This window comes from Malus domestica, chromosome 17 (genome assembly GCF_042453785.1).
Source record: "Malus domestica chromosome 17, GDT2T_hap1".
Classification (NCBI taxonomy): Eukaryota; Viridiplantae; Streptophyta; class Magnoliopsida; order Rosales; family Rosaceae; genus Malus; species Malus domestica.
This window is the reverse complement of record NC_091677.1, coordinates 304,490-332,074: the sequence shown is the minus strand read 5'-3', so window position 1 is coordinate 332,074 and position 27,585 is coordinate 304,490. Positions and strand designations below refer to the sequence as shown.

The 27,585-nt window shown below is 35.5% G+C and overlaps 1 protein-coding gene and 1 long non-coding RNA gene across 3 annotated transcripts; both read left to right on the top strand.

Moving 5' to 3' along the window:
* The first annotated feature begins 30 nt into the window (after positions 1–30).
* Positions 31–3,630, top strand: LOC103404142 (V-type proton ATPase subunit C). Its single transcript, XM_029097269.2, has 11 exons — positions 31–297; positions 404–472; positions 710–837; positions 946–1,045; positions 1,399–1,466; positions 1,555–1,696; positions 1,893–2,009; positions 2,215–2,340; positions 2,705–2,788; positions 2,873–2,952; positions 3,177–3,630. Exons 1-11 carry the CDS (start codon positions 184–186, stop codon positions 3,277–3,279), a joined length of 1,131 nt encoding a protein of 376 aa, XP_028953102.2. The 5' UTR covers positions 31–183; the 3' UTR covers positions 3,280–3,630.
* Positions 3,631–4,581: 951 nt separating this feature from the next.
* On the top strand, positions 4,582–11,669 carry LOC103425770 (uncharacterized). Of its 2 annotated transcripts, XR_527995.4 has the most exons (4): positions 4,582–4,949; positions 5,044–5,113; positions 5,433–5,505; positions 11,343–11,669. It is a non-coding gene; the product is annotated as an uncharacterized lncRNA (long non-coding RNA). The 2 variants fall into 2 exon arrangements; XR_011577980.1 differs by lacking the exon at positions 5,433–5,505.
* Positions 11,670–27,585: the final 15,916 nt, after the last annotated feature.

Genomic DNA, 27,585 nt, shown 5'->3' with positions numbered 1-27,585 from the left:
ATAAATATATATAATTTTGGTAGGAAAAAAAAAAAGGAATTAAAACAAGAAAAATAGAAATATACAGAAAATAAAAGGAGGAGGGGGAGCGGCACTCTGCAGAGAGAGAATTTAGGAGTGAGAAGCAAACTCACAGAGCTAGAAGAAGAAGAAGCAGAAGAGAAGGGTGTGCAGATTGATTGAATGGCGAGCAGGTATTGGGTGGTGTCTCTGCCGGCTCAAAACTCGGCGTCGTCTCTATGGAACCGTCTGCAGGAACAAATCTCCAAGCACTCCTTCGACACTCCCCTCTACAGAGTACTTGCTCTTCCTTTCTTCCTTTTGATTCGCAAGATCTGATCTGATTTGTTTTTCAATTCATTTCTCTTCTTATCAATTTAATTACCCCTATCACTTTTTGCAGTTCAATATTCCCAATCTCCGTGTTGGAACCTTGGATTCTCTTCTCTCCCTCAGCGACGATCTCTTAAAGGTATTCTCGCATTTGTTGTATTAATAATTTTGGAATTCTGAAACTTGTTTGGTAGCTTAATGTATTATTAATTATCTTTTGTCAGTGATAATTTTCAGACACCTTATCTTTATCCGATTGGAATCTCATTGGATAAGAGTTCTCTTTATCATTGTTGAAATGTAATTTGTAATGCAATTTTGTTTTGCTCCGATCTGCCAATTTAGTTTATATTTTGTGATTTTTGGCAATTTGCAGTCCAACAACTTTGTAGAGGGTGTTTCTCATAAGATCAGGCGCCAGATCGAGGAGCTCGAGAGGGTTTCAGGGGTGGAGAGTAGCGCTCTGACTGTCGATGGAGTGCCTGTCGATTCATACCTCACCAGGTATTAATTCAAAGTTCAATGAGATCAATTATGAACTTGAGGTGTGGTGCTTTGGTTTATGTGTGGTCACTGCCTGTGAGTATTGAATTTGGGTTTTTATTATGGTAGGTTCGTTTGGGATGAAGCCAAGTACCCTACGATGTCGCCTTTGAAGGAGATTGTTGACAGCATTCATGGTCAAGTTGCAAAGATTGAGGATGATCTCAAGGTAATGCTCCACGTTTTTCCTTCAACCTAGTTCTGCCATTGATGTAATGCAAGTTTTTTGATATACTTATTGGAGTGATAAACTGTACATACTCCATAAGTTTTAGTCACTAGAAGCATTTATCTGTTGTGATGAGAGGACTCAAGCTGTTGTTGGTAAATGATGCAATTTGTTGGAAAAAAACAAATGATATTTGTTGCTGGAGAAGTGAACTACTATAATTAATGGCTCTCAGTTTCTCCAGACTCACCCCTTAGCATAAGTTGCATAACTTAATGATAAGTTGAATTATATATATTTAGTCCGACTCTTTCCAAGAAAAATAAATCACCATTTTATGACTCTTATGTTAGGTTCGAGTAGCCGAGTATAATAATGTCCGCAGTCAATTGAATGCTATCAATCGAAAGCAGAGTGGAAGGTATAATTATTCTTTAACTCTAACGCTTGCAATAATATGACCATTTTCATTACGATTCTTGGTTAACAAGTCTCTTGGTGTTTTTCAGTTTAGCAGTCCGTGATCTTTCTGGTTTAGTGAAACCAGAGGACATCATTATTTCAGAACATCTAGTGACTCTCCTTGCAATTGTTCCCAAGTACTCTCAGAAGGATTGGCTATCAAGCTATGAGACCCTGACTAACTATGTGGTATGATTTTCCTCCTCCATAGCTTTTTACTTCAGCTGCTACTAACACACTAGGTTATTGCGGTTGGTTGGAGATAGTTGATGAACTTGTACATCCTCTCTTGCAAAGTTTTGAAATAACAGCTAGGACTTAATTTGTTTATGTTTATTGCAGCCTTCTTGTTTCAGTCTTATTGATCATGTTAAGCAATTTGCAGGTGCCAAGGTCCTCCAAGAAGTTATTTGAAGATAATGAATATGCTCTTTACACTGTAACACTGTTTAATCGGGTCGCAGATAACTTTAGAACAAGTGCTCGTGAAAAGGGGTTCCAGGTGAGTACTTTTGTTTTTTGTGCATGTTGTTCTGGTCTTCCATGAAAGTAGCATAAGTGAATCTCCTTTACAGTTCATGCAATATCAAATCACTGTTCATGATAAATGTAACTGCACTAGATGATTGGTGCAAATATCCCAATTCCTTTTTTAACCCTCCGAGAAGTTTTATAACTGACTTGTGGTTCTTTATCATGTGGTTCAGATTCGTGATTTTGAATACAGTTCTGAAGCACAAGAAAGTCGAAAGCAGGAGTTAGAAAAATTGGTGCAAGACCAAGAAAATTTAAGAGGCTCCCTTTTGCAGTGGTGCTATACCAGTTATGGGGAGGTAATTTTTGTTTCACTCAATTTACTTTCTTCATAGTTATGTCACTGGCCATGCAATAAAAATGTAGCCAAATTGTGGTAGCTTGGGTCATGTTGTGTTAGTTGGGGTTATTAAATTGTGGATGTCTGTCTAGTAATCTTAAATCAAAGGTTCCCCTGATGGCCTAATTTAAGTAGCCTGCATACATAATGCCTGCTGTTCGCTCTCTTTGTCGCTCGGTCACAGTTTTCCAGAATTGTTCTTGGAGGAATTGTTGTACTATTATCATCAAATGTTAATACTATTGTCGTATCATTTATATGCATGCCCTACTATGACAGATTTTGGAAATTTCAAACAAAATGCACTCGTTTCTCGCCTGCAGGTTTTCAGCTCCTGGATGCATTTTTGTGCTGTACGTGTCTTTACAGAGAGCATTTTGAGATATGGTTTACCACCAAATTTCTTGGTAAATAAGTTTCATCTTTTGTCACTGGTTTACCACCATGCACTTAGTATTGACTAAGCAGTGGATATTGAAATGAAATTTCAGGCATGTGTGTTATCCCCTCCTACAAAAGCTGAGAAGAAAGTGCGTTCAATCCTTGAAGGGTTGTGTGACAGTGGCAACAGGCAAGTCCATAAGCATTCTTTATGTTTGTTGCACACGAAGGGAGAACCTCACCTCTTCCATAAAACATAACTGACCAATTGTGAGGTTGAAGTCATGAATGGTGTAGATGCCAGATGACTTGAGGACCCATGTTCACCATACTAAGATACCTTGTGTGATATGTTGTGTGCTTTTAACGCGTCTCTCTTACGTTATGCCCTTGATGTTTTTGTTAACAACGCAGCACCTTCTGGAAAACTGATGATGAAGTCGGCGGAGGGGTGCCTGGTCTAGCAGGTGATGCGGATGCACATCCATATGTTTCGTTCACGATCAATCTTGTTTGAATGGGCGCTTGAATATCCCGTCAGAATCTGAGGATCTCTTTGGACGACAATAACAGTGGACGGGGTACTTGTATATTAGCATTTACAGTTGTATACTTTATTTATTTATAATTGCTGCTTTGGGATTCCTTGTGAGGGTTCATTGGGATGTTAGAGGTGAAATTTATGGGGGATTTTCATCCCTAAACTTGTAGCCTTTTTGTTTTGGTGCTTAGAACTTGGGTAGTTTTTGGGGCATTGCGCACTAATATCTGTAGAGCATGCAATCAATAATCGTTTGAAGGATACGATGTGAATAATATCTTTGGGTTTTCTTCCCTTCGACGAGGAAGGTAAGAACTACTTTTTTTCTGGAGGGAATCTTTTTTTCTTCTTCCAATCAAGATAGATTTGCCTACAAACAACGGCATAAACCTCCGGATAGCTGGGGTGAAACACGGAGCATTTCGGATGTCTAATTGACATTTTTTGTGGCACTCTCATCACTATTAACTTTTTGAAATTACAGATTTGCAGCCAAAATCAAATGATAAAATTCATCCTCTTCAAACCCGAAAGCCTGGCGGAATCAACAGAACCACAAAATTGAAGTCTAGACAGAAGCAATGCATGATTGAAAAGTAAATAGCACATACTTCTTCGAGAAAAATACAAATTTTTTTATTGTTGTAAAATATTTTCGATCATGATTAAAAGTAAAAACATCCTCTCGAGATGTTAAAATATTAAATTAGCAATAACGATAAGAAAAGGCATCAACAATATTTTCCAACCGAGCAGCCAAATCTGATATGGCATGATATGAAATATCATCTCTTTTCCTGGCTGTCATATTTGTCAGCAACTTCAAATTTGACAACAACTTCAAATATTTTTTAATTTTTAATAGAATCTCCAATTTTATCATGCATTTAAGACCAATTTTATCATTTATCGAGCCACAAATAAAATTTTAATAAATATTTAAGCTAAAAAACTGAATATTAGATGGACAAAAATAGTAATGCGACCCAAAATATTGCCAAAACGGCACTCCAACTACACAAATATCAACAAAAAAATTTTTTTACATGAATTTCAAAACATTATGTGTCACGATCCGTTTCTAATTGTTATTGTAAAATAGTTTCTCTGACTATGAAATAACCAAAATACTCCTAAAAAAAGTAAATTTCATCTTTTGTGGGACTTTCAAGCTCAAGACACCTGGTTGATAATATTTTATTTTATATAAATAATCAGATTTAAATTCATTAGTTTGGAATCTTTGGATGATAAAGTTACGAAATTTCCAAATAAAAAGGGCAATTTGGTAAATCCGAGTTGAACTTTCTAGAAGCCTGCCAAATTGCTTGTTTCTTTTTCTCTTCGTGCAGAAGCAAAAGCTGCTGTTCTTGTTTTTCCTCTCCTTTGCCCTCCTAACGACCAACCATCATATCTTTTTCATTCGGACAACGATTTCGACTAATCTTATATCAAAATTCATGCCGTAGTCGCGCCCAACACTTTTGTCACCTTTGAATCTCTGAACAACCACTGCACCAGGCAGATTGAAGGCGAGGAAATAAGTCACCTTCGTCGGAAAATTCGATTTTCTGGCCAAACCGACGGGAAATGGGTCTCGGACCAACAGATAAAGTTGATCCTCTCCTCACGGGATTTCTACCTATGTAAGTGGGTTATTTTGATTTCAACTTTTGGGTTCTGAAGACTTTTCGAAATTCAAGGTTTTAATTCTAATTGTGGTTGTTTGTTGAAGTTTAGACTCGATTTGTTGACTGGACGAGGAATCGAAGCTCAGCTGCAAGTTAGGACATGAATACGGACGATTTGGGTAAAATACTAAAAACCCTAAACCCTTTTATTTTGGGTTTAAGAACTAGGTTTAGTAAATGGTGTACTTTGCTGTGTTGTTGTGAAATTAAGTAATTCTTAGAAGTTGCGGTCTAGTGTGGAAGTGGGTAGGTTATGTGTTGAAATATTCTCGACATTACTAAGGTTTTGGTGTGGTTTTGATGATGGAGTCTGTATGCTAGAAATTGTGAGCAAAGAATTACGTAAATTTGAGATTAGAAGACCGAGTCATTAGAATCTGTCCATATTAAATTACCTTTATATCTTGAATACTTTCTGAGTGAAAATGGCTTGTGTAGGTGCAAGGTCTTTCAGACAGTCTAGACACTTAAGAGAGCATCCTCCTCACAACAAGGACAGAGCGGAGTTCCTGTGAGTGGACCTTGTATTCATAAAATGGTTTCCTTATATTTCTATATAATCACAAATGATTTCGAATGGTTTTGACTATAATTATGATCATGCCTATATCTGGTTTTCTTATATATATATATATAATTACAAATGGTTTCGAATGGTTTTGACTACACTTGTCATCAAGTCTATACGTGGTTTACTGTTGATTATGGTTGATACTTCATACTTGAGAATTATGGTTTTATTTTGGATATGCAAACTATTGTGGGAATTTGGTTTTTTGAGATAATGGTTTCACTAATAGGCATGATCATGTATAATCCACCCCATTGGATTTATGATCTTATACACCACTTGGTATACATGTACTTATGTTATAGTATCTTTCTTCTACGGCCATAGAATACATTATTGTCATGACATTCATTATGTGTTAAAGTCCCTTGGTTGGGTCAGAGGCCCAACTCCATTCGTATCTGGGTTAGAGTCATCGGGGTGGGTTAGAGCCCCAACTTATTCACATTTTGGGTTAGAGTGTCAACTTATTCATATTATGGGTTAAAGTCCCAACTCGTTTCTTACTATGGGTTCAATTCTCTACATTTCCAGTTAGAGTCCCAACTTATCCATATTATTGTTTAAAGTCCCAACTCGTTTCTTATTATGGATTCAATTGTCTACATTTCCAGTTAGAGTCCCGGCAAGGTGCATATCATTTGGGTTTGAGTTCCGACTTAGGCATGTGATTTGCATTACCATTGGTGTAAGTGTTGGTTTGGATTATTATGATTATGATTTTGCTTTATGATGATGATGATTTACAAAGTTGGCAGCTCTAACACACTTCCAAAATGTAAGGAGCCTTACCCTTGTCATAGAATTTTTGTAATAAATCCATCTGTGCATGGATAAAGCATCTAGAATTTCTTTTGAATACTTTAACTTCCGCATACACATTAGTACTTATGCCCTGAACTATGAACATGCTTATAGTGGAGGGCCTGAGACCCGTTTGGTGTGGCCTTTTAGGGATGTTCAGTTGTGAAATATTTGTGAACTATTATGTATGCATGTTGGTTTTAATCATACTTTAAGGCAAACTACGCCAAAATTTTGAAAGGCCCTACTTGAATTTTTAATTCTTATCCTTTATGCATGTTTTGGCTTGAGTCACCTTACAGGTGTCCGCCAACACGACTTGATTCAGATGGATATCTGGGTCGGGACGTGTCTGATTGGTCTCAGAGCATAGCTTTAGGAATCCTGAAATCATGCACCTTATAGTGCCGTATGGGCAAAATAATCTTATGTTTTATTGCTAGAGCAATGCCACCTCGACATTAAACAATCACTCCACCATATAGTTTTCCTGGCTTAGATCAGTTAGGGATGCTACTGCACAAGGCTTTCAGAGTGTTAGGGTGGTGGTCACACCTTCCTTGAGATAGCACGTAGAATGGGAGCACTGACCCTTGACGGGGAGGAAATGGAGCGCCTCTTGCAAACCATGAATAACTGCCTTGAGAAGTATTGGGTTTCCACAACCACATTTTTCCTCATCTAGAGTGCAAGATCTCAGTGGAATGTTGAAATGCGTATGCTTCCTTGAAACACTATGGTTTCAAAACTAATTTCAAAGTCAGGTTCTTTTCTCCGGAGTTCAAGAACCAAAAAAAAAAAAAAAAAAAGAATTTTTGGATCTATAACAAGGAAATATGAGTGTCGGAGTATGAGAGGAAGTATAGTGAACTCCCAAAGTATTGCCTTGCCATAGAAAAAGACCTAGATGAGTTGTTTACTCATTTCATATTGAACTTAATGAGTACATTAGAATGGCTGCCGCATCCAATCCTTGTTGGACTTACAATGAGGAATTTCTGGTAGCCTTGAGAATAGAAACTTTTACTAATCTTGGTGTTGGTAGTAGTAGCTACAATTGATTTGGGTCCAGACAACGAGGTAGATTTTCAGTGGGAGGTCTGAGAGACCGTTGACCATTCAAGAAGAGTGGACAGAGCTTTGCTTCTTCTAGTGGCAATTCTAGCACTAACACTCCACGATCTGGAGGGAGGTTGTATGGTAGTTCTCGTTTCTCTAATAGCAAATAGTCTGGTGGTACTGGTAGTAGTGCAAGTCGTCCATATTGTTGACAATCTAGACAACACCAAAATGGCGATTGCAGACGGGGCACTTCTACATGTCACACGTGTGGTTAGATAAATCATTGGCAGCGAGAATATCCCTTAACAAAACATGAAAAGAGTATGGGCTCTGGACGAGTTTAGCGAGCAGACTGTAATGCAGGTACTCTATAACATATGTATCAACAGAATCAAAGTATTGGAGTAGCATCTAGTAGCAGGGCCTAGTATAGTTAGTTAGGTGTGGCAGTCAGCCCCAGAAGAGTCGAGGGGGCCGCACAGGTGGACAAGCGGGTTGGAGATCGTACAACCTAACCCAGTAGGATGCGCAGATCAACCAATGTCATTATGGGTACGTTAAATGCTTTTAGATACTTAGCTAGAGTTTTAATTAATCCTGGTGTCACGCATTCGGTTATTTCGCTGATGCTTGCCCAAAAAGTTAATCCACAACCAACAACTCTTGGATTTGAATTCCCATTCAAGGGTTGTCCGGTTTTCATCGGTGATGAGATGGTGGAGGCTGTTTTCATTCATTTGATTATTCTTGACATTGACCTTAGTCTGGAAATGGGTTGGTTATCTAAAAATTATTCCTTGGTGGACTGTTACACTAAGGAAGTCACTCTTAGGACACTTGGGAGATCATATATAATTTTTTAGGACGAAAGAAGAATTCTTCAGAACAATATAATTTCAGCGCTGAGAGCAAATAAGCTTTTGAGAAAGGGTTGTGAGGGACATTTGACTCATGCAGTGATGAAGGAAGATTCTCCTGTTAGAGTTGAGGATGTTCCTATTGTCAACAAACCTTGATGTATTTCCTGAGGATCTACTTGGGTTACTGCGAGAGAGAGAAGTTGAGTTCATCATTAACTTGGTTCCAAGCACTGATCTCATGTCTTTAGCACCATATCAAATGACTCTAGTTGAGTTGAGAGAGTTGAAAACTCAACTTTAGGACTTGATAGACAAGGGGTTTATTCAACCTAGCACTTCACCTTGGGGTGCTCTTTTTCTCTTTGTAAAGAAGAATGGTGAGAGTATGAGTTTGTGTATTGATTGGAGACAACTCAATAGGTGATAGTGAAAAGTTGCTATCCCTTGCCGTGTATTGATGATTTGTTTGATCCACTTAAGAGTGCACGTGTATTCTCTAAAATAGATTTAACATCAGGATATCATCGGTTACTTATTACGAGAAAGATGTTCCCAAGATAGCATTCATGACTTGTTATGGCACTATGAGTTTCTAGTGATGTCTTTGAGTTGATGAATGCTCTTGTATCATTTGTGGATCTAATGAACATGGCATTTAGACCATAGTTGAATCTGTTCGTTATTGTGTTCATTGAGAAAGGAACAATAATATGCTAAATTCAATAAGTACAAGTTCTGGTTGGATCATATTAGTTTTCTTGGCCATGTGATTCTAGTTGAGGGAATTTATGATGATCTTTAGAAGGTATCTGCAATTGTAGCTTGGGAGCAACCTAAAAATGTTACTAAAGTGAGAAGTTTTCTTGGTCTAGTTGGATACTAATGGCGCTTTGTGAAGGATTTCTTAGCTATAACTTTGCCGCTCACAAAGTTGATCAGGAAAATAGTAAAGTTCATTTGGGATGTAATTTGTGAGAAGTTTTCAGGAGTTGAAATACCATCTCACACATGTACTTGTATTAGCACTTCCTAATAAGAGTGGTGAATTCAAGATCTATAGTGATGCTCTTTTACATGGTTTGGGTTGTGAGTGGGTTGTGTGCTGAAGCAGCATGGGAGAGTCATTACATGTGTTCCAGACAACTTAAATCCCATGAAAAGATTTATCCCACTCATGACTTGGAGTTAGTTGCAGCGGTATTTGCTTTGAAGATTTGGAGACATTACCTGTACAGAGAAACATGTCGTATCTTCACATATCACAAAAGCTTCAAGTATGTCTTCACTCAGAAGGAAATTGAATATGAGGTAGATGAGGTGGATAAAGCTGATTAGTGATTACAACTGCATCATTGATTATCATCCTGACAAAGCTAATGTGATGGTCGACGCTCTTAGTCCTCAGTGGAATGAGAACAGATCTCACTGTCAGCAAAGATGGGACTTTGATGATGGGTAACCAACTTTTTGTACCAAAGGAGAATGGTGAATTAAAGAAGAGATCCTAATTTAGCTTATGCTATGCACATAGACAGTAGAAAAATGTACCACACTATTAAGCCCTACAACTACTAGTCAGAGATGAAGATGGATATAGTCGAGTATGAAGTAATGCTTGATTTGTCAACAAGTAAAAGCAAAAAGGCAGAAACCCTCGAGATTATCATGGACTCCCAATTCCATCTTGGAAATGAGAGGATATCACCATGGATTTGGTATATGGGCTACCTACCATTTCCTTGAAATATGATGAGATTTGGGTAATTGTTGATCGACTTCCTAAGTTAGCGCATTTTTTGGCAGTTGAAAGAACTACAAGCTGAGTAAGCTAGTAGAGATATGCATAGACCAGATTATTAGATTCCATGGTCTACCTGTCTCCATTTTTTAGAAAGTGACTCGAGATTCACTTTCGGGTTTCGAAAGCATTTCAGGATGCTATGGGTACAAAGTTACTGTACCCTATGGCCTTTCACCCATAGACAGATGGTCAATCAGAAAGGACGATCCAAACCTTGGAAGATATGCTGAGATAATCTGTTCTTCAGTTTAGAGATAATTGGGATAAACACTTGTCATCGATAGAATTCGCTTATAACAGCAGCTATCATTCCAGCATTGATACGACACCGTGTGAGGCATTGTATGGGAAAGTGTGCCGAACCCTTCTATGTTGGACATGGGTGGGTGAACGAGCACTTGAGGGGCAAGAGTCGGTTGATGAGACTAAAGAGAAAATCCAGGTGATTAAACGAAACTTAAAAGTCGCCCAGGATAGGCAAAAGAGCACAATAGACATGCATTCTAAGGACCGTGATAATGATGTTGGTGTATTTGCGTTCTTGAAATTGTCACCCTGGAAATGTAGTGTCGGATGTGGCAAACAGGGTAAGCTAAGCTCCTAATACATTGGTCCTTATGAGATTGTTGAGTGCGTAGGCCCAGTTGCTTATAGGCTAGTCCTGCCACCAATGTTATCTTGGGTGCACGATGTATTCCATGTATCCTTGTTGAGGAAGTACATACCACACGATGTATTCCATGTATCCTTGTTGAGGAAGTACATACCACATAAGTCACAGGTGTTGCAACCCCAACTAAAGCAGGATTTGAGCTAAGATAGTGATCCTTGACAGGAAAGAGAAGGTTATGAGGAACAAGGGGATACCGGTAGTGAATGTTCTATGGAGCAATTATGAGGTTTAGGCTACTTGGGAGATTGAGGAGCATATGCATGGTCAATATCTACACTCATCCAGTAGTTTGTTCTAGAAATTTGGGGTTGAAGATTTCTTAGAGGTGTAGATTGTTACAATCCGTCCTCGATTTTTCTTCTAAATTATTTTTTTCTTATTGCAAAATGACCAAAATGCCCCTAAAAGAGTAAATTTCGTCTTTGTGGGACCCTTGAGCTCCAAACACTTGGCGGCTAATTTTCTATTTTATTTAAATAGTACTCCTTGTTTTTCCTCTTCTTTGCCCCCCTAAGCTCAGATCATCATATCTTTCATTCGAATACTGAATCCGACTAATCTTTTATCAAAATTCAAGCCCTTGTCGAGCGCAACACATGTCACCTTTGTATCTCTGAACAACCACTAGACCAGGCAGATTGAAGGCGAGGAAAGAAGTCACCTTGGCTGGAAAAGTGGATTTTCCGGCCAAACCTACGAAAACGGGTCTCGGCGAGGAAAGACATCACCTCTGAACTACCACTTACTCTTTTCTTGTTTTGCGTCTCTTTTTAGGACCTAAAGTCAGAGATCTGGTGGATGTCCAGGACTGGCAGACAGCTTTGACACACTTCTACACTTGTCGTAAAATTTTTGTAATAAATCCATCTGCGTATCTATAAAATATCTCGAAATTTCATTTGAATACTATAACTTTTGCATGCACATTAGTACTGACGCTCCGAACTAACAACATGCTTGTAGTAGAGGGTCTTAGCCTTTTGGGGATGTTCTATTGTCAAATATTTCTGAACTACTATGTATACAGGTTGGGTTTAATCATGTTTTAAGGCAAACTATACCAACTTTTTTTACCTATTTTGCGATGAGGCGAATGTGAAAATGAAAGATGATTTATTCTGAATTTGCAAAATCGATTTTTAATCATGAGTGTTAACCCGTGAGAATTAAAGAAAACCTTATAAGGCATTTGGAAGCGGTTCATGATTATTGAGCAAACAAATGTATATTTACTAGGATATTTAAGATGCAAACTAAAACAATAAGTGAAAAATATATTAGTGAGGTTCAAAACAGTGTTTAAATAGGGTTCCATCCTCAAGAATATCAATGAAAAGTCTTGCTTAATTTTCAAAATTTCACGGTGAGGCGAAGGTGAAAATAAATAGTCTAAACGATGATTTATGTACGAATTTGTAAAGTTGACTAAAACCATGAGTGTGAATTCACCTATTTGTGTTAAAAATTCTTGAACATTAAAAAAACATTATAAGACATTAGAAATCGGTTTTATGATTTATTGAGTAACAAATGTATATTTAAGCCGAAAATAAAGAAAATATGTGAAAAATATAGTAGTGAGGCTCAAAACATTGTTAAAATGAGGTTCCACCCTAAGATCTTACTTTAGTTTTTGCGGTGAGGCGAAGGTGAAAATAAATAGTCTGAACGATGATTTATATACAAATTTGTAAAATTGACTTAAAATCTTGAGTGTTAACCCACATTTTTTGTGAAAAATGCAAATTTTGTATTTTCTCCAAATATTTTCCACGAGCATTAAAGAAAACTTTATAACGCATTTGGAAGCAGTTTTATGATTGATTGAATAACAAATGTATATTTAGTACAATATTTAAGCCGAAAATTAAAAAAATAAGTGAAAATATGCTAGTGAGACCCAAAACATGTTTAAATGGGGTTTCAACCTCAAGGATACCTACGGAAGATCTTACCTTAATTTTCAAAACTTCACGGTAAGGCGAAGGTAAAAATAAATAAATACGATGATTTATGTATGAATTTGCGAAAATGGCTAGAAATCGTGAGTGTGTTAACACACGTTTTTAGTGAAAAATGAAATTTTTTTATTTTCTTTGAGCATTAAGAAAAACTTTATAAGGCATTTGGAAGCAGTTTTATGATTTATTGAGCAACAAATATATATTTAATAAAATATTTAAGCTGAAAACCAAAAAAATAAGTGAAAACTATATTGGAGTTGCCAAAAACATTGTTTGAATGAGGTTATACCCTGAAGAATATAACCGGAAAGTATTACCTTAATTTTCAAAACTTCATGGTGAGGCGAAGTGGAAAATAAATAGATTAAATGATGATTTATGTGCGAATTTGCAAAATCGACTAAAAACCGTGAATGTTAACCCACGTTTTTTGGTCAAAAATGCAAATTTTTTTTATCTTTGTGAAATATTTTCCGTGAGCATTAGGGTAAACATTATAAGATATTGGAAGTGGTTTTACAATTTATGGAGCAAAAAAATATATATTTAGTAGAATATTTAAGTAAAAAATTAAAACAAAATAAGTGAAAAATATACTAGTGAGACCCAAAACATTGTTTAAATATGGTTCCACTGTCAAGAATATCAATGGAAAGTCTTACCTTAATTATGCAAACTTACAGTGAGGTGAATGTGAAAATAAATAGATTGAACGATGATTCATGTACGAATTTGCAAGACCAACTACAAACTGTGAGCACCACGTTTTTTGTGAAAAGTGCGATTTTTTTATTATTGAGAAATATTTTCCGTGAACATTTAGGAAAACTTTCAAAGGCAGTTGGAAGCGATTTTATGATTTATTGAGCGACAAATGTATATTTAGTACAATATTTAAGCCGAAAACAAAAAAAAAAAGTGAAAAATATACTAGAGAGGCCCAAAACATTGTTTAAATGGGGATCTACCATCAAGAATATCAACGGAAAGTCTAATCTAAATTTTCAAGACTTCACAAGGCGACAAACATGAAAATAAATAGTCTGAACGATGATTTATAGACGAATTTGTAAAACCGACTAAAATTCATGTGTAACACACGTTTTTTGTCAAAATTGTAAATTTTTATTTTTGCGAAATATTTTCCTTAAGCATTAAGGACAACTTTATAAGAAATTTAGATCGGTTTTACAGTTTATTGAGCACAAATGTATATTTAGTTTAATATTTAAGCCGAAAACTAAAAAACTAAGTTAACAATATAGTAGCTAGGACCAAAACATTGTCAAATGGGGTTCTACCCTCAAGAATCTCAATTGAAAGTCTAACCTTGATTTTCAAAACTTCACGGTGAGGCAAATGTAAAGAGAAATAGATTGAATAATGATTTATGTACGAATTTGCAAAACTGAATAAAATCCACAAGTGTTAATATATGTTTTTTTGTTAAAAATGCAAATTTTTTATTTTCGCGAAATATTTTTCTTGAGCATTAAGAACAGTTTTAGAAGGCATTTAGAAGAGATTTTATGATTTATTAAGCAATAAATGTATAGTATAATATTTAAGTTGAAAACTAAGAAAATGGAAAGTCTAGTAGTGAGGCCGAAAACATTGTTAAAATGGATACCACCCTCAAGAATATCAACAGAAGGTCTTACCTTAATTTTCAAAACTTCACGGTGAGGCGAAGTTGAAATGAAATAGAATGGACGATGATTTATGTATGAATTTTCAAAACAACTAAAAATTGTGAGTATTAACCCATGTTTCTTGTTAAAAATTCAAATTTTTTATTTTTGTGAAATATTTTGCTTGAGCATAAAGGACAGCATAATAAGGCATTAAGAAGCAGTTTTACAGTTTATTGAGCAATAAATGTATGTTTAGTACAATATTTAAGCCAAAAACAAAGAAAATAAGTGAAAGATATAGTAGTGAGACCCAAAACATTGTAAAAAAAGGGTTCCACCCTCTAGAAAATCAATGGAAAGTCTAACCTTAATTATTAAAACTTCAAGGTGAGGCGAAGGTGAAAAGAAATAGATTGAACGATCATTTATGTACAAATTTGCAAAATCGACTAAAAATCATGAGTGTTAACCCACGTTTTTTTTTTTTATGAAAAATGCAAATTTTTTACTTTCGCAAAATGTTGTCCGTGACTATTAAGTAAAACTTTTAAAGCCATTTGGAAGCGGTTTTAAGATTTATTAAGCAACAAATGTATATTTAGTAGAATATTTAAGCCGAAAACTAAAAAAATAAGTGAAAAATATAGTAGTGAGCCCTAAAACATTGTCACATGGGTTTCTACCCTAAAAAATATTAACTGAAAATCTTACCTTAGTTTTCAAAATTTCACTGTGAGGCGAAGGTGAAAATAAATAGATTGAACGATAATTTATGTACAAATTTGTAAAACCGACTAAAAACCATGTGTTAACCCACGTTTTTTTTTATTAAAAATTCAAATTTTTTATTTTCACGAAATATGTTCCTTGAGCAATAAGGACAACTTTATAAGGCAATTAGAAGTGGTTTTACAATTTATTGACGAATAAATGTATGTTTAGTATAATATTAAAGCAGAAAACTAAGAAAATAAGTGAAAAAAAATATAGTAATAAGGCCCAAAACATTGTCATCGGAGGTCCTACCATCAAGTATATCAAAGAAAAGTCTTATCTTAATTTTCAAAACTTCACCATGAGGCGAAGGTGAAAAGAAATAGATTGAACGATGATTTATGTATGGAATTGCAAAACCAACTAAAAACCCTAAGTGTTAACCCATTTTTTTTTGTTAAAAATTCAAATTATTTATTTTCGTGAAATATTTTCCTTGAGCATTAAGGACAACTTTATAAGGCATTTAGAAGTGGTTTTACGGTTTATTGAGAAATAAATGTATGTTTTGTATAATATCTAAGCCGAAAACTAAGAAAATAAGTGAAAAAAATATAGTAACGAGACCCAAAACATTGTCAAAGAAGATTCTACCCTCAAGAATATCAACAGAAAGTCTTACCTTAATTTTAAAAACTTCACAATGAGGCGAAGGCGGAAATAAATAGATTGATTGATGATTTATGTACGATTTGCAAAATTGACTAAAAATCGTGAGTGTTAACCCACATTTTTTGTTAAAAATTCAAATTTTTTATTTTCACAAAATATTTTTCTTCAACATTAAGAAAAACTTTATAAGTCATTTAGAAGCGGTTTTACGGTTTATTGAGTAATAAATGTATATTTAGTATAATATTTAAGCTGAAAACTAAGAAAATAAGTGAAAAATATAGTAGTGAGGCCCAAAACATTGTTAAAAACTTTAAATGGGGTCCACCCTCAAGAATATCAACGAAAAGTCATACCTTGATTTTTAAAATTTCACAATAAGGTGAAGGTGAAAAGAAATAGTTTGAACGAAGATTCATGTACGAACTTGCAAAACGGCTAGAAACCGTGAGTGTTAACCCACTTTTCTTGTTAAAAATTCAAAATTTTTATTTTCATGAAATATTTTCCTTGAGCTTGGAGGAGAACTTTATAAGGCCTTTAGAAGCGATTTTATAGTTTATTGAGCAATAAAAATATGTTTAGTATAATATTTAAGCTGAAAACTAAGAATATAAGTGGAAAAATATATTAGCAAGGCCCAAAACATGTCAAATGAGATTCTATCCTCAAGAATATCTACGGAAAGTCTTACCTTAATTTTCAAAACTTCACAGTGACGTGAAGGTGAAAAGAAATAGATTGAACGATTATTTATGTACAGATTTGCAAAACCAACCAAATACCGTGAGTCTTAACCCACTTTTTTTGTTAAAAATTTAAAATTTTTATTTTCGTGAAATATTTTCCCTGAGCACCGAGGACAACTTTATAAGGCATTTGAAAGCGGTTTTACAGTTCATTGAGAAATAAATGTATGTTTTGTATAATATTTAAGCTGAAAAACTAAGAAAATAAGTGAAAAAAATATAGTAGCAAGGCCCAAAACATTGTCAAATGAGATTCTACCCCCAAGAATATCAACATAATGTCTTACCTACTATATTTTTGTACGAATTTGTTAAACCGACTAAAAACCATGAGTGTTAACCTACGTTTTTTATTAAAAATTCAAATTTGTTATTTTCTCGAAATATTTTTCTTGAGCGTTAAGGAAAACTTTATAAGGCATTTAGAATCGGTTTTACGGTTTATTGAGCAATAAATGTGTATTTAGACTAATATTTAAGCCGAAAACTAAGAAAATAAGTGAAAAATATAGTAGTAAGGACCAAAACATTGTTAAAAACTTAAAATGGGTCCACCCTTAAGAATTTGAACAAAAAGCCTTACCTTAATTTTCAATATGTCATGGGGAGCTGAAGGTGAAAAGAAATAGATTGAACGATGATTTATGTACGAATTTACAAAACCAACTAAAAACCATGAGTGCTAATCCACGTTTTTTGTTAAAAATTCAAACTTTTTATTTTCGCAAAATATTTTCCTTGAGTATTAAGGACAACTTTATAAGGCATTTAAAAGTGGTTTTACAGTTTATTAAGCAATAAATATATGTTTAGTATAATATTTAAGCTGACAACTAAGAAAATAAATGGAAATACAGTAGTGAGGCCCAAAACATTGTTAAAATGGATTCCACCCTCAAGAAAATCAACGGAAGGTGTTACCTTAATTTTCAAAACTTCACGATCAGGCAAAGATGAAAAGAAAAAGATTGAATGATGATTTATGTACGGATTTTAAAAACGACTAAAAACCGTGATATCCACGTTTCTTGTTAAAAATTCAAAATTTTAATTTTCACGAAATATTTTTCTTAAGCATTAAGGACAGCTTTATAAGGCAATTAGAAGCGGTTTTACAATTTATTGAGTAATAAATGTATTTTTAGTACAATATTTAAGCCAAAAACAAAGGATATAAATGAAAGATATATTAGTGAGACCAAAAAAATTGTAAAAATGGGGTTCCACCTTCTAGAAAATCAATGGAAAGTCTAACCTTAATTATTAAAACTTCACAGTGAGGTGAAGGTGCAAAGAAATAGATTGAACGATGTTTATGTACGAATTTGCAAAACCGACTAAAAATCGTGAGTGTTAATGTATGTTCGTACATAAAAAATTTTCGTGAAAAAATTTCCTTGAGCTTTAAGGACAACTTTATAAGGCATTTAGAAGCGGTTTTATGGTTTATTAAGTAACTAATGTATGTTCAGTATAATATTTATGCCGAAAACTAAGAAAATAAGTGGAAAAATATATTAGCGAGGTCCAAAACATTGTCAAATAGGATTCTACCTCAAGAATATATACGGAAAGTCTTACCTTAATTTTCAAAACTTCACGGTGACATGAAGGTGAAACGAAATAGATTGAACGATGATTTATGTACGAATTTGCAAAACCAACTAAATACCATGAGTATTAACCCACTTTTTTTGTTAAAAATTCGATTTTTTTTTTGCGAAATATTTTCCTTGGGCATTAAGTAAAGCTTAATAAGGCATTTAGAAGCGGTTTTACAATTTATTAAGCAATAAATGTATGTTTTGTACAATATTTAAGTCGAAAACAAAGAATATAAGTGAAAGATATAGCAGTGAGACCAAAACATTGTAAAAATAGGGCTCCACCCTCTAGAAAATCAATGGAAAGTCTAACCTTAATTATTAAAACTTCAAGGTGAGGCGAAGGTGAATAAAAATAGATTGAACGATGATTTATGTACGAATTTTCAAAACCAACTAAAAATCATGAGTGTTAACCCATGTTTTTTTTTAATCAAAAATGCAAATTTTTTACTTTCACAAAATGTTGTCTGTGACTATTAAGTAAAAGTTTTAAAGGCATTTAGAAGTGGATTTAAGATTTATTAAGCAACAAATGTATATTTAGTATAATATTTAAGCCAAAAACTAAAAAAATAAGTGAAAAATATAGTAGTAATAAGTGAAAAATAAGTGAAGAATATCAACGAAAAGTCTTACCTTAGGTTTCAAAACTTCATGGTGAGGGCAGAGTTGAAAATAAAGATAGAACGAGAATTTATGTACGAATTTGTAAAACCGACTAAAGACCATGAGTGTTAACCCATATTTTTTTTTGTTAAAAATTCAAATTTTTTATTTTCGCGAATTATGTTCCTTGAGCAACAAGGATAACTTTATAAGGCATTTAGACGTGGTTTTACGATTTATTGAGCAATAAATGTATGTTTAGTATAATATTAAAGCCGAAAACTAAGAAAATAAGTGAAAAAAAATATAGTAATAAGGCCCAAAACATTGTCATATGAGGTTCTACCATCAAGTATGTTGATGCACAAAACCGGATGGTCTTGGTACAACGTAAATCCGACCGTGAATCTACATGTAATGTATATAACACAAGATGTATCGTGGTTCACCCCAAGGTTTGGGCTACGTCCACATTGAATATGTATTTATCTGAGGGAGAGAGAGAGAGAGAGAGAGAGAGAGAGAATGAGCTCTGTAATGTGAGAGCTTTGAGAGGGGGTGAGAGGCTTAGGGTTTATGAGGGTGAGGAGGCCCTTTTATAGAATAAGGGCTTCTTCCCTAATTACATATTTGCCCCTTCCTGTATTACATAATTACATTTAAGTCCCCCGAGTATTTATACGAGGTCTAAATACGAGGCCCTAAATATGGTATAAACAGTAGTCCCCTAAGTCTTCAGTCAAGAGAGTCTTTTGGCTGGAGACTTGAAATTCAGTCCATGTGTGGGCCGAAGTAACTAGATGGCGTCTGGTGCTGACACTCGACATAAGGCGGTGCCCAATCTGAAATGATGCTTAACTAGAAGTAGCACATGTTGCGAGGCTGCTCGGCTTGTGGCTTATGTTGCCTTGGTTGGCTTGGCTTGTGGCGCTTGAAGGTGAGGGGGTCCCTTTTATAGAATAAGGGCTTGTTCCTCAATACATAAATGATGAGCTAGAGTTGATGTTTGCAGCGAGGCGGTTGCTCAGTAGGCGGCGATGCTCTCTAATGGTGGTGAGGGAGTCCCTTTTTAGAATAAGGGCTCGCTCCTCAATACATAAGTGATGGGCTAGGAGTGATGCTCGCAGCGATACGGTTGCTCAGCTGGCGGCATTACTCTCTAATGAAGGTGAGGGGGTCCCTTTTATAAAATAAGGGCTCGCTCCTCAATACATGAATAATGGGCTAGAGTTGATGCTCTTTAATGGTGGTGAGGGAGTCCCTTTTATAGAATAAGGGCTCACTCCTCAATACATAAATGATGGGCTAGAGTCCCCCAAGTATTTTTCATGAGGCCCAGTTGAGGCCCAATATGTGGTATATAATGTAGTCCCCCAAGTCTTTGGTCAATAAGGTCTGTTAGCTGGAGACTTCAAATTGAATCCATGTATAGGCCGAAGTGGCGGTTGTTCGGAGGCGGTATTTGTATACCCTGCACTGAAGCTTTGTAAGTGAAGCTTTGCAAGTGAAGCTTTGAAGCTGGAGCTTTGTAAATGAAGCTTTTGAAGCTAGAGCTTTTGTAAATGAAGCTTTTGAAGCTAGAGCTCTGTAAATGAAGCTTTTGAAGCTGATTGACATGAGTGATGCTCATGAATGTGTATGTTGATTATCATGAGTGATGCTCATGGATGTTGACATGAGTGATGCTCATGAATGTTTATGTATGATTGATGCTCATGAATGTTTATGTATGATTGATATGAGTAGTGCTCATGCTCATGAAGATGAGTTCCTTCTTCACCTGGTTGGTGGTATGAGTGGCAAGTTGCCAAATGATATTAGAGTATGGGTTATACAATTCATTACTTGGTTGGTGGCATGAAGGAAAGTACCGGTTGTACATTTCATCACCTGGTTGGTGGTAATAGCGGCGGGTTGCCGAATAATTTTGGAGTACTGGGCGTACTTTTGATCACCTGGTTGGTGATAATAGCGGCAGGTTGCCGAATAATTTTGGAGTGATGGGCGTACTTTTGATCACCTGGTTGGTGATAATAGAGGCGGGGTGCCGAATAATTTTTTTGTAGTACTAGATGTACGTTTGGTCATTTGTTTGGTGCTATTTTGGGCTTATGGGCCTTTGCCCTCCACACAACACTCCAGCCCATTTATTATGGGTTTATACATATTACCCTCTGATAGGATTTATACAAATGTCTCCGAAAGATAAAATAAATAATTTACATCATTTCAAAAAATAAATCGGACCCTCTGCTCAATGGGTCATGCCCATAATGCCATCACTACCGCAATCAGTAAAAATCGAGTGCTCTTTGTTGGGACTCCTTGTTCTTGATAGGCTAATCGTCTCCCATCCGGGAGTAGCACCTGGCTGGCACTAGGAGGATGTATTTGTACTTTCATCACTGACCGGACCTAGCTGTCATTCTTGGTATTGACATTCACAGCTGTTAGTGATTTCGGTGCACCTGACTGGCACCATCATTACTTCCTCAGTGGGTAGCCATTGCTTTTTTCTTTCTCTCCTTTCCATTAATCTCATCCCTGGAAACTCATACTGTTTCGGTGAGGCCACGTGACCAGCTCCGTTCCCCGAGGCGATTATTCTCATACTGGTGCACGTATGATACCGTCAATTCTTCGTAGAGCTGCTTCAATGGTTGTGGTCAGGAAAATCAGCAAACTTGTAGAAGGAGACCACCACGAGAATCTGTGAATCCGAGTTACCCTACTCGGGTGAGTTCGAATTCGGTACCGGACTGGTGGGCTCGGAGAAGTTATGTTGGTCGTGGATCAGCTCTCCCTGCGAAAGGCACGGTTGAGATAGAAGTGAGAGATATACGCAGGAGTACTGCGAGGGTAGTGAAAAGCAGCAGCCATGGCGGTTGCAGCTTCATCTTCTTCATAGTTATTAGTTCCTGAACATCTTGCCAGGACAATGACTGAAAAGCTGCGGCCATGTTCCATCCCAGGTGAACCAAGAGATGAGAACAATGATGGTTCTGTTCAGAGGACCCCAAACATCTCTGTTAATTCTTCCCTGGGGTCCTTTGAGTATCAGAGCCGATTCACCAACCTGATCTTCGGGATCTCCGACGATACGCTTGACGTGACTTACCGACGTAACGTCCATGAAAGGGTCGGTGGTGATGATGACAAGCTTATCACCGACGGAGAAGTCGACAACCCTCGCCAGCGAGTCAAAATTGAACGTTCCACAGCTTGGCGGTCTGGTCGGCGCTGTCGGTAATGAGGCGGGCAGAGTCTCTGGACAGTCCGGCGAGTCAGATCTCGGAGCAGCCGACGACCAACTCCATGTCGAACAGGTACGAGAAGTGAACAGGTACGAGGAGTGCAAACGATTTGGAAGTGCAACGGCTTCTCCTTCATCCGTAACATTTTTCTCTTCATCGGCATCCGAAGCCTCAAGAACATCATCTGGCTCTTTTTCAACCACAAGTTCTTTGGTATTGTCTTTCAATTGAAGAAAAGGGTTCACGCTCGAATCTGGGGATGACAGTGATGTAGAAGATGACACAGAAGATGAGTTTTATGAGAAGGCACCGGATGGTAATTTAATAAATGGAATGTTCTCGAAGTTGGTTAACTTTAGCCCTCGTAGATCTCATGGTGAGAAAGTTGGCTTTAGGAGTGTGTCTGATGTGGGAAGGGAGGGGAAGAAAAAGTTTGATCGCCAATCTTTATTTTGGTACTGATGAAGTAACATGGAGGGAGGTTTTTTTGTCTGAATCGGTAAGTATGGAGCGAGTTGGCCTGACGTTTGGCGGCGGAGGCTGCTGCTGCTCTGAGTTCCTCGACAGCTGAATCGGTGAGTTCCATTTATCCGAGTCGGGGTTCGGAGCTCCAGGTCGATGCTTGTACCATTTGATCGAACGACGGAGATTTATATGTGTACCCGGCTGCCGGACACTTGTACATTATCAAAACCATTGATGAGAACACCAGCAACAGTTTCAATCTTAGTGGTGGCTTCATGATTTGGTTCTCTGATTGCATGGTTCTTGAGTTTCTGCAGATTCACGATGGAGGTGAAAAATTGAGAGAGAACCGACATAACTTTTTAGGTCGATTCCCACAGACGGCGCCAAATGTTGATGCACAAAACCGGATGGTCTTGGTACAACGTAAATCCGACCGTGAATCTGCATGTAATGTAAATAACACAAGATGTATCGTGGTTCACCCCAAGGTTTGGGCTACTTCCACACTGAATATGTATTTATCTGAGGGAGAGAGAAAGAGAATGAGCTCTGTAATGTGAGAGCTTTGAGAGGGGGTGAGAGGCTTAGGGTTTGTGAGGGTGAGGAGACCCTTTTATAGAATAAGGGCTCATCCCCTAATTACATATTTACCCCTTCCTTTATTACATAATTACATTTAAGTTCCCCGAGTATTTATATGAAGTCTAAATACGAGGCCCTAAATATGGTATAAACAAAGTATATCAACGAAAAGTCTTACCTTAATTTTCAAAACTTCACCGCGAGGTGAAGTGCAGAGAAATAAATGGAACGATGATTTATGTACGGATTTGCCAAACGAACTAAAAACCAAAAGTGTTAACCCATTTCTTTTGTTAAAAATTCAAAATTTTTATTTTCGCAAAATATTTTCCTTGAGCATTAAGGATAACTTTATAAGGCATTTAGAAGCAGTGTTATGGTTTATTGAGAAATAAATGTATGTTTTGTATAATATCTAAGCCGAAAACTAAGAAAATAAGTGAAAAAAATATAGTAGCGAGGCCCAAAACATTGTCAAATGAGATTCTACCCCCAAGAATATCAACAGAACGTCTTACCTTAATTTTCAAAACTTCATGATGAGGCGACGGTAGAAATAAATAGATTGATCAATGATTTATGTACGATTTGCAAAATTAACTAAAAACCGTGAGTGTTAACTTACGTTTTTTGTTAAAAATTCAAAATTTTTATTATGGCGAAATATTTTTCTTCGGCATTAAGAAAAACATTATAAGTCATTTAGAAGCAGTTTTACGGTTTATTGAGCAATAAATGTATATTTAGTACAATATTTAAGCTGGAAACTAAGAAAATAAGTTAAAAAATATAATAGTGAAGCCCAAAACATTGTTAAAGAGTAAAAATGGGGTCCACCCTCAAGAATATCAACGAAAATTCATACCTTGATTTTTAAAATTTCACAGTGAGGCAAAGGTGAAAAGAAATAGATTGAACGAAGATCCATGTACGAACTTACAAAACGGCTAGAAACCGTGAGTGTTAACCCACTTTTCTTGTTAAAAATTCAAATTTTTTATTTTTACGAAATATTTTTCTTAAGCTTTAAGGACAACTTTATAAGGCATTTAGAAGTAGTTGTACGGTTTTTTATTAACGCATGTATGTTTAGTATAATATTTAAGCCGAAAACTAAGAAAATAAGTGGAAAAATATATTAGCGAGGCCCAAAACATTGTCAAATGGGATTCTACCCTCAAGACTATCTACGGAAAGTCTTACCTTAATTTTCAAAACTTCACGGTGACGTGAAGGTGAAAAGAAATAGATTGCACAATGATTTATGTAGGGATTTGCAAAATCAACTAAATACCATGAGTATTAACCCACTTTTTTGTTAAAAATTCAAATTTTTTGTTTTTACGAAATATTTTCCTTGAGCATTAAGGAAAGATTAATAAGGCATTTAGAGTGGTTTTACAGTTTATTGAGCAATAAATGTATGTTTAGTACAATATTTAAGCCAAAAACAAAGTATATAAGTGAAAATATAGTAGTAAGGCCCAAAACCATGTCATATGAGGTTCTACCGTTGAGTATATCAACGAAAAGTCTTACCTTAATTTTTAAAACTTCACAGTGAGGCGAAGGTGAAAAGAAATAGATTGGATGATAATTTATATATGAATTTGCAAAACCGGCTAAAAATTATGAGTGTTAACCCATGTTTTTTTTTTTATCAAAAATGCAATTTTTTTACTTTCGCAAAATGTTGTATGTGACTATTAAGTAAAACTTTTAAAGGCATTTGGAAGTGGATTTAAGATTTATTAAGCAACAAAATTATATTTAGTAGAATATTTAAACCGAAAACTAAAAAAATAAGTGAAAAATATAGTAATAAGCCCCAAAACATTGTGATATGGGGGTTCTACCCTCAAGAATATCAACAGAAAGTCTTACCTTAGTTTTCAAAACTTCACGGTGAGGCGAAAGTGAAAATAAATAGATTGAACGATAATTTATATATGAATTTGCAAAACTGACTAAAAACCATGAGTGTTAACACAAGTTTTTTGTTAAAAATTAAAAAAAATTATTTTCGTGAAATATTTTTTTTTAGCATTAAGAAAAACTTTAGTCATTTAGAAGTGGTTTTACGGTTTATTGAGCATTAAATGTATATTTAGTGTAATATTTAAGCGGCTAAATAGCCAAAATAGTCCCTGAGATTTGCATAACTCATCACTTTGGTCCCTAACATTTCAAATTGATAAAAGTGGTCCCTGAGATTGTCCACCATCCATCATTTTGGTCATTCCGTTAAAAACTCCGTTAAGTGTCCCAGAGCTCTTAACCAGAAGTTTGGACAATTTTCAAAACTTCGTAACTCAATCGTTTCTTAACCAAATTTGACCCATAATATATCAAAATGAAGAAAGGAAAGTGCAGAATAAGATTATACCTATTTGGAAGTGCAATGGCTGCCGGAGATAGCCGGAAAATAGCCTCAAAGTTGACTGGTCCGAAAGAAAACTGGAAAACTCGCTGGAAACTGGGTAAACTTTAAACGTTCATAACTTCTTCAATACTCAACGAAATCAAGTAATTCAAAAACAAAAATCATACTTCTCGATGAGACGAAGGGAATGGTACTTTTTTAGATGGCGAATTATCAGTGTTTTGGCCAAAAAATGGCTCGAAAGTAGCTGTCTTGGTCTCGAGTTAGCCACTTTCGAGCCATTTTCCTGCCAAACCACGGCGATTTAGCCATCTAAAAAGCTACCATTCTCTTTGTCTCATCGAGAAGTAGGATTTTTGTTTTTGAATCACTTGATTTCGTTGAGTATTGAAGAAGTTATGAACGTTTAAATGTTATCCAGTTTCCGGCGAGTTTTCCAGTTTTCCTCAGACCAGTCAACTTTGAGGCTATTTTCCAGCCATCTCCAGCATCCATTGGGCTTCCAAATAGGTATAATCTTATTCTACACTTTCCTATCTTCATTTTGATATATTATGGGTCGAATTTGGTTAAGAAACGATTGAGTTACGAAGATTTGAAAATTGCCCAAACTTCCAACCAAGAGCTCCAGGACACTTAACGGAGTTTTTAACGAAAGAACCAAAATGATGGATGGTGGACAATCTCAGGGACCACTTCTATCGATTTGAAATGCTAGGGGCCATTGTGACTATTTAGCCTATTTGAGCTGAAATCTAAGAAAAAAAGTGAAAAATATAGTAGTGATGCCCAAAACATTGTTAAAAACAAAAAATGGGGTCCACCATCAAGAATATCAATGAAAGTCATACCTTGATTTTTAAATTTTCACAGTGTGGCGAAGGTGAAAAGAAATAGATTAAACGAATATCCATGTATGAACTTGCAAAACAGTTAGAAACCGTGAGTGTTAACCCACTTTTCTTTTTAAAAATTCAAATTTTTTATTTTTGCAAAATATTTTCCTTGAGCTTTAAGGACAACTTTGTAAGGCATTTAGAAGTAGTTTTACGGTTTATTAAGCAATAAATATATGTTTAGTACAATATTTCAGCCGAAAACTAAGAAAATACGTGGAAAAATATATTAGTGAGGCCCAAAACATTGTCAAATGGGATTCTACCCTCAAGAATATCTACGGAAAGTCTTACCTTAATTTTCAAAACATCATGGTGTTGTGAAGGTGAAAAAGAATAGATTGAACGATGATTTATGTACGGATTGCCAAACCAACTAAATACTATGAGTATTAACCCACTTTTTTTTTGTTAAAAAATCAATTTTTATTTTATTTTCGCGAAATATTTTCCTTGAGCATTAAGGACAACTTTATATGGCATTTAGAAGTGGTTTTATGATTTATTGAGAAATAAATGTATGTTTTGTATAATATTTAAGCCGAAAACTAAGAAAATAAGTGAAAAAATATAGTAGCGAGGCCCAAAACATTGTCAAATGAGATTCTACCCTCAAGAATATCAACATAAAGTCTTACCTTGATTTTCAAAACCTCATAGTAAGGGGAAGGTGGAAATAAATAGATTGATTGAAGATTTATGTATGAATTTATTAAACCGACTAAAAATCGTGAGTGTTAACCCACGTTTTTTGTTAAAAATTAAAAATTTATATTTTCTCGAAATATTTTTCTTGAGGTTTAAGGAAAACTTTATAAGGCATTTAGAAGTGGTTTTACGGTTTATTGAGCAATGAATGTATATTTAGAATAATATTTAAGCTGGAAACTAAGAAAACAAGTGAAAAATATAGTAGTGAGGACCAAAACATTGTTAAAACCTTAAAATCGGTCCACCCTCAAGAATTTCAATGAAAAGTCTTACCTTAATTTTCAAAACGTCACGGTGAGGCGAAGGTGAAGAGAAATATATTTAACGATGATTTACGTACGAATTTACAAACTGACTAAAACCCATGAGTGTTAAATCCACGTTTTTTTGTTAAAAATTCAAATTTTTTATTTTCTCAAAATATTTTCCTTGAGCATTAAGGATAGCTTTATAAGACATTTAAAAGTGGTTCTACGGTTGACTAAGCAATAAATATATGTTTAGTATAATATTTATGCTGAAAACTAAGAAAATACATGGAAATACAGTAGTGAAGGCCAAAACATTGTTAAAATGGATT

Excerpts from the sequence above, each read along its gene's own strand:
- LOC103404142 (XM_029097269.2), top strand. The coding sequence starts at position 184 with ATGGCGAGCAGGTATTGGGTGGTGTCTCTGCCGGCTCAAAACTCGGCG. Across the intron at positions 298-403 it reads TCGACACTCCCCTCTACAGA|TTCAATATTCCCAATCTCCG; the intron begins GTACTTGCTCTT and ends CACTTTTTGCAG. Across the intron at positions 838-945 it reads GTCGATTCATACCTCACCAG|GTTCGTTTGGGATGAAGCCA; the intron begins GTATTAATTCAA and ends TTATTATGGTAG.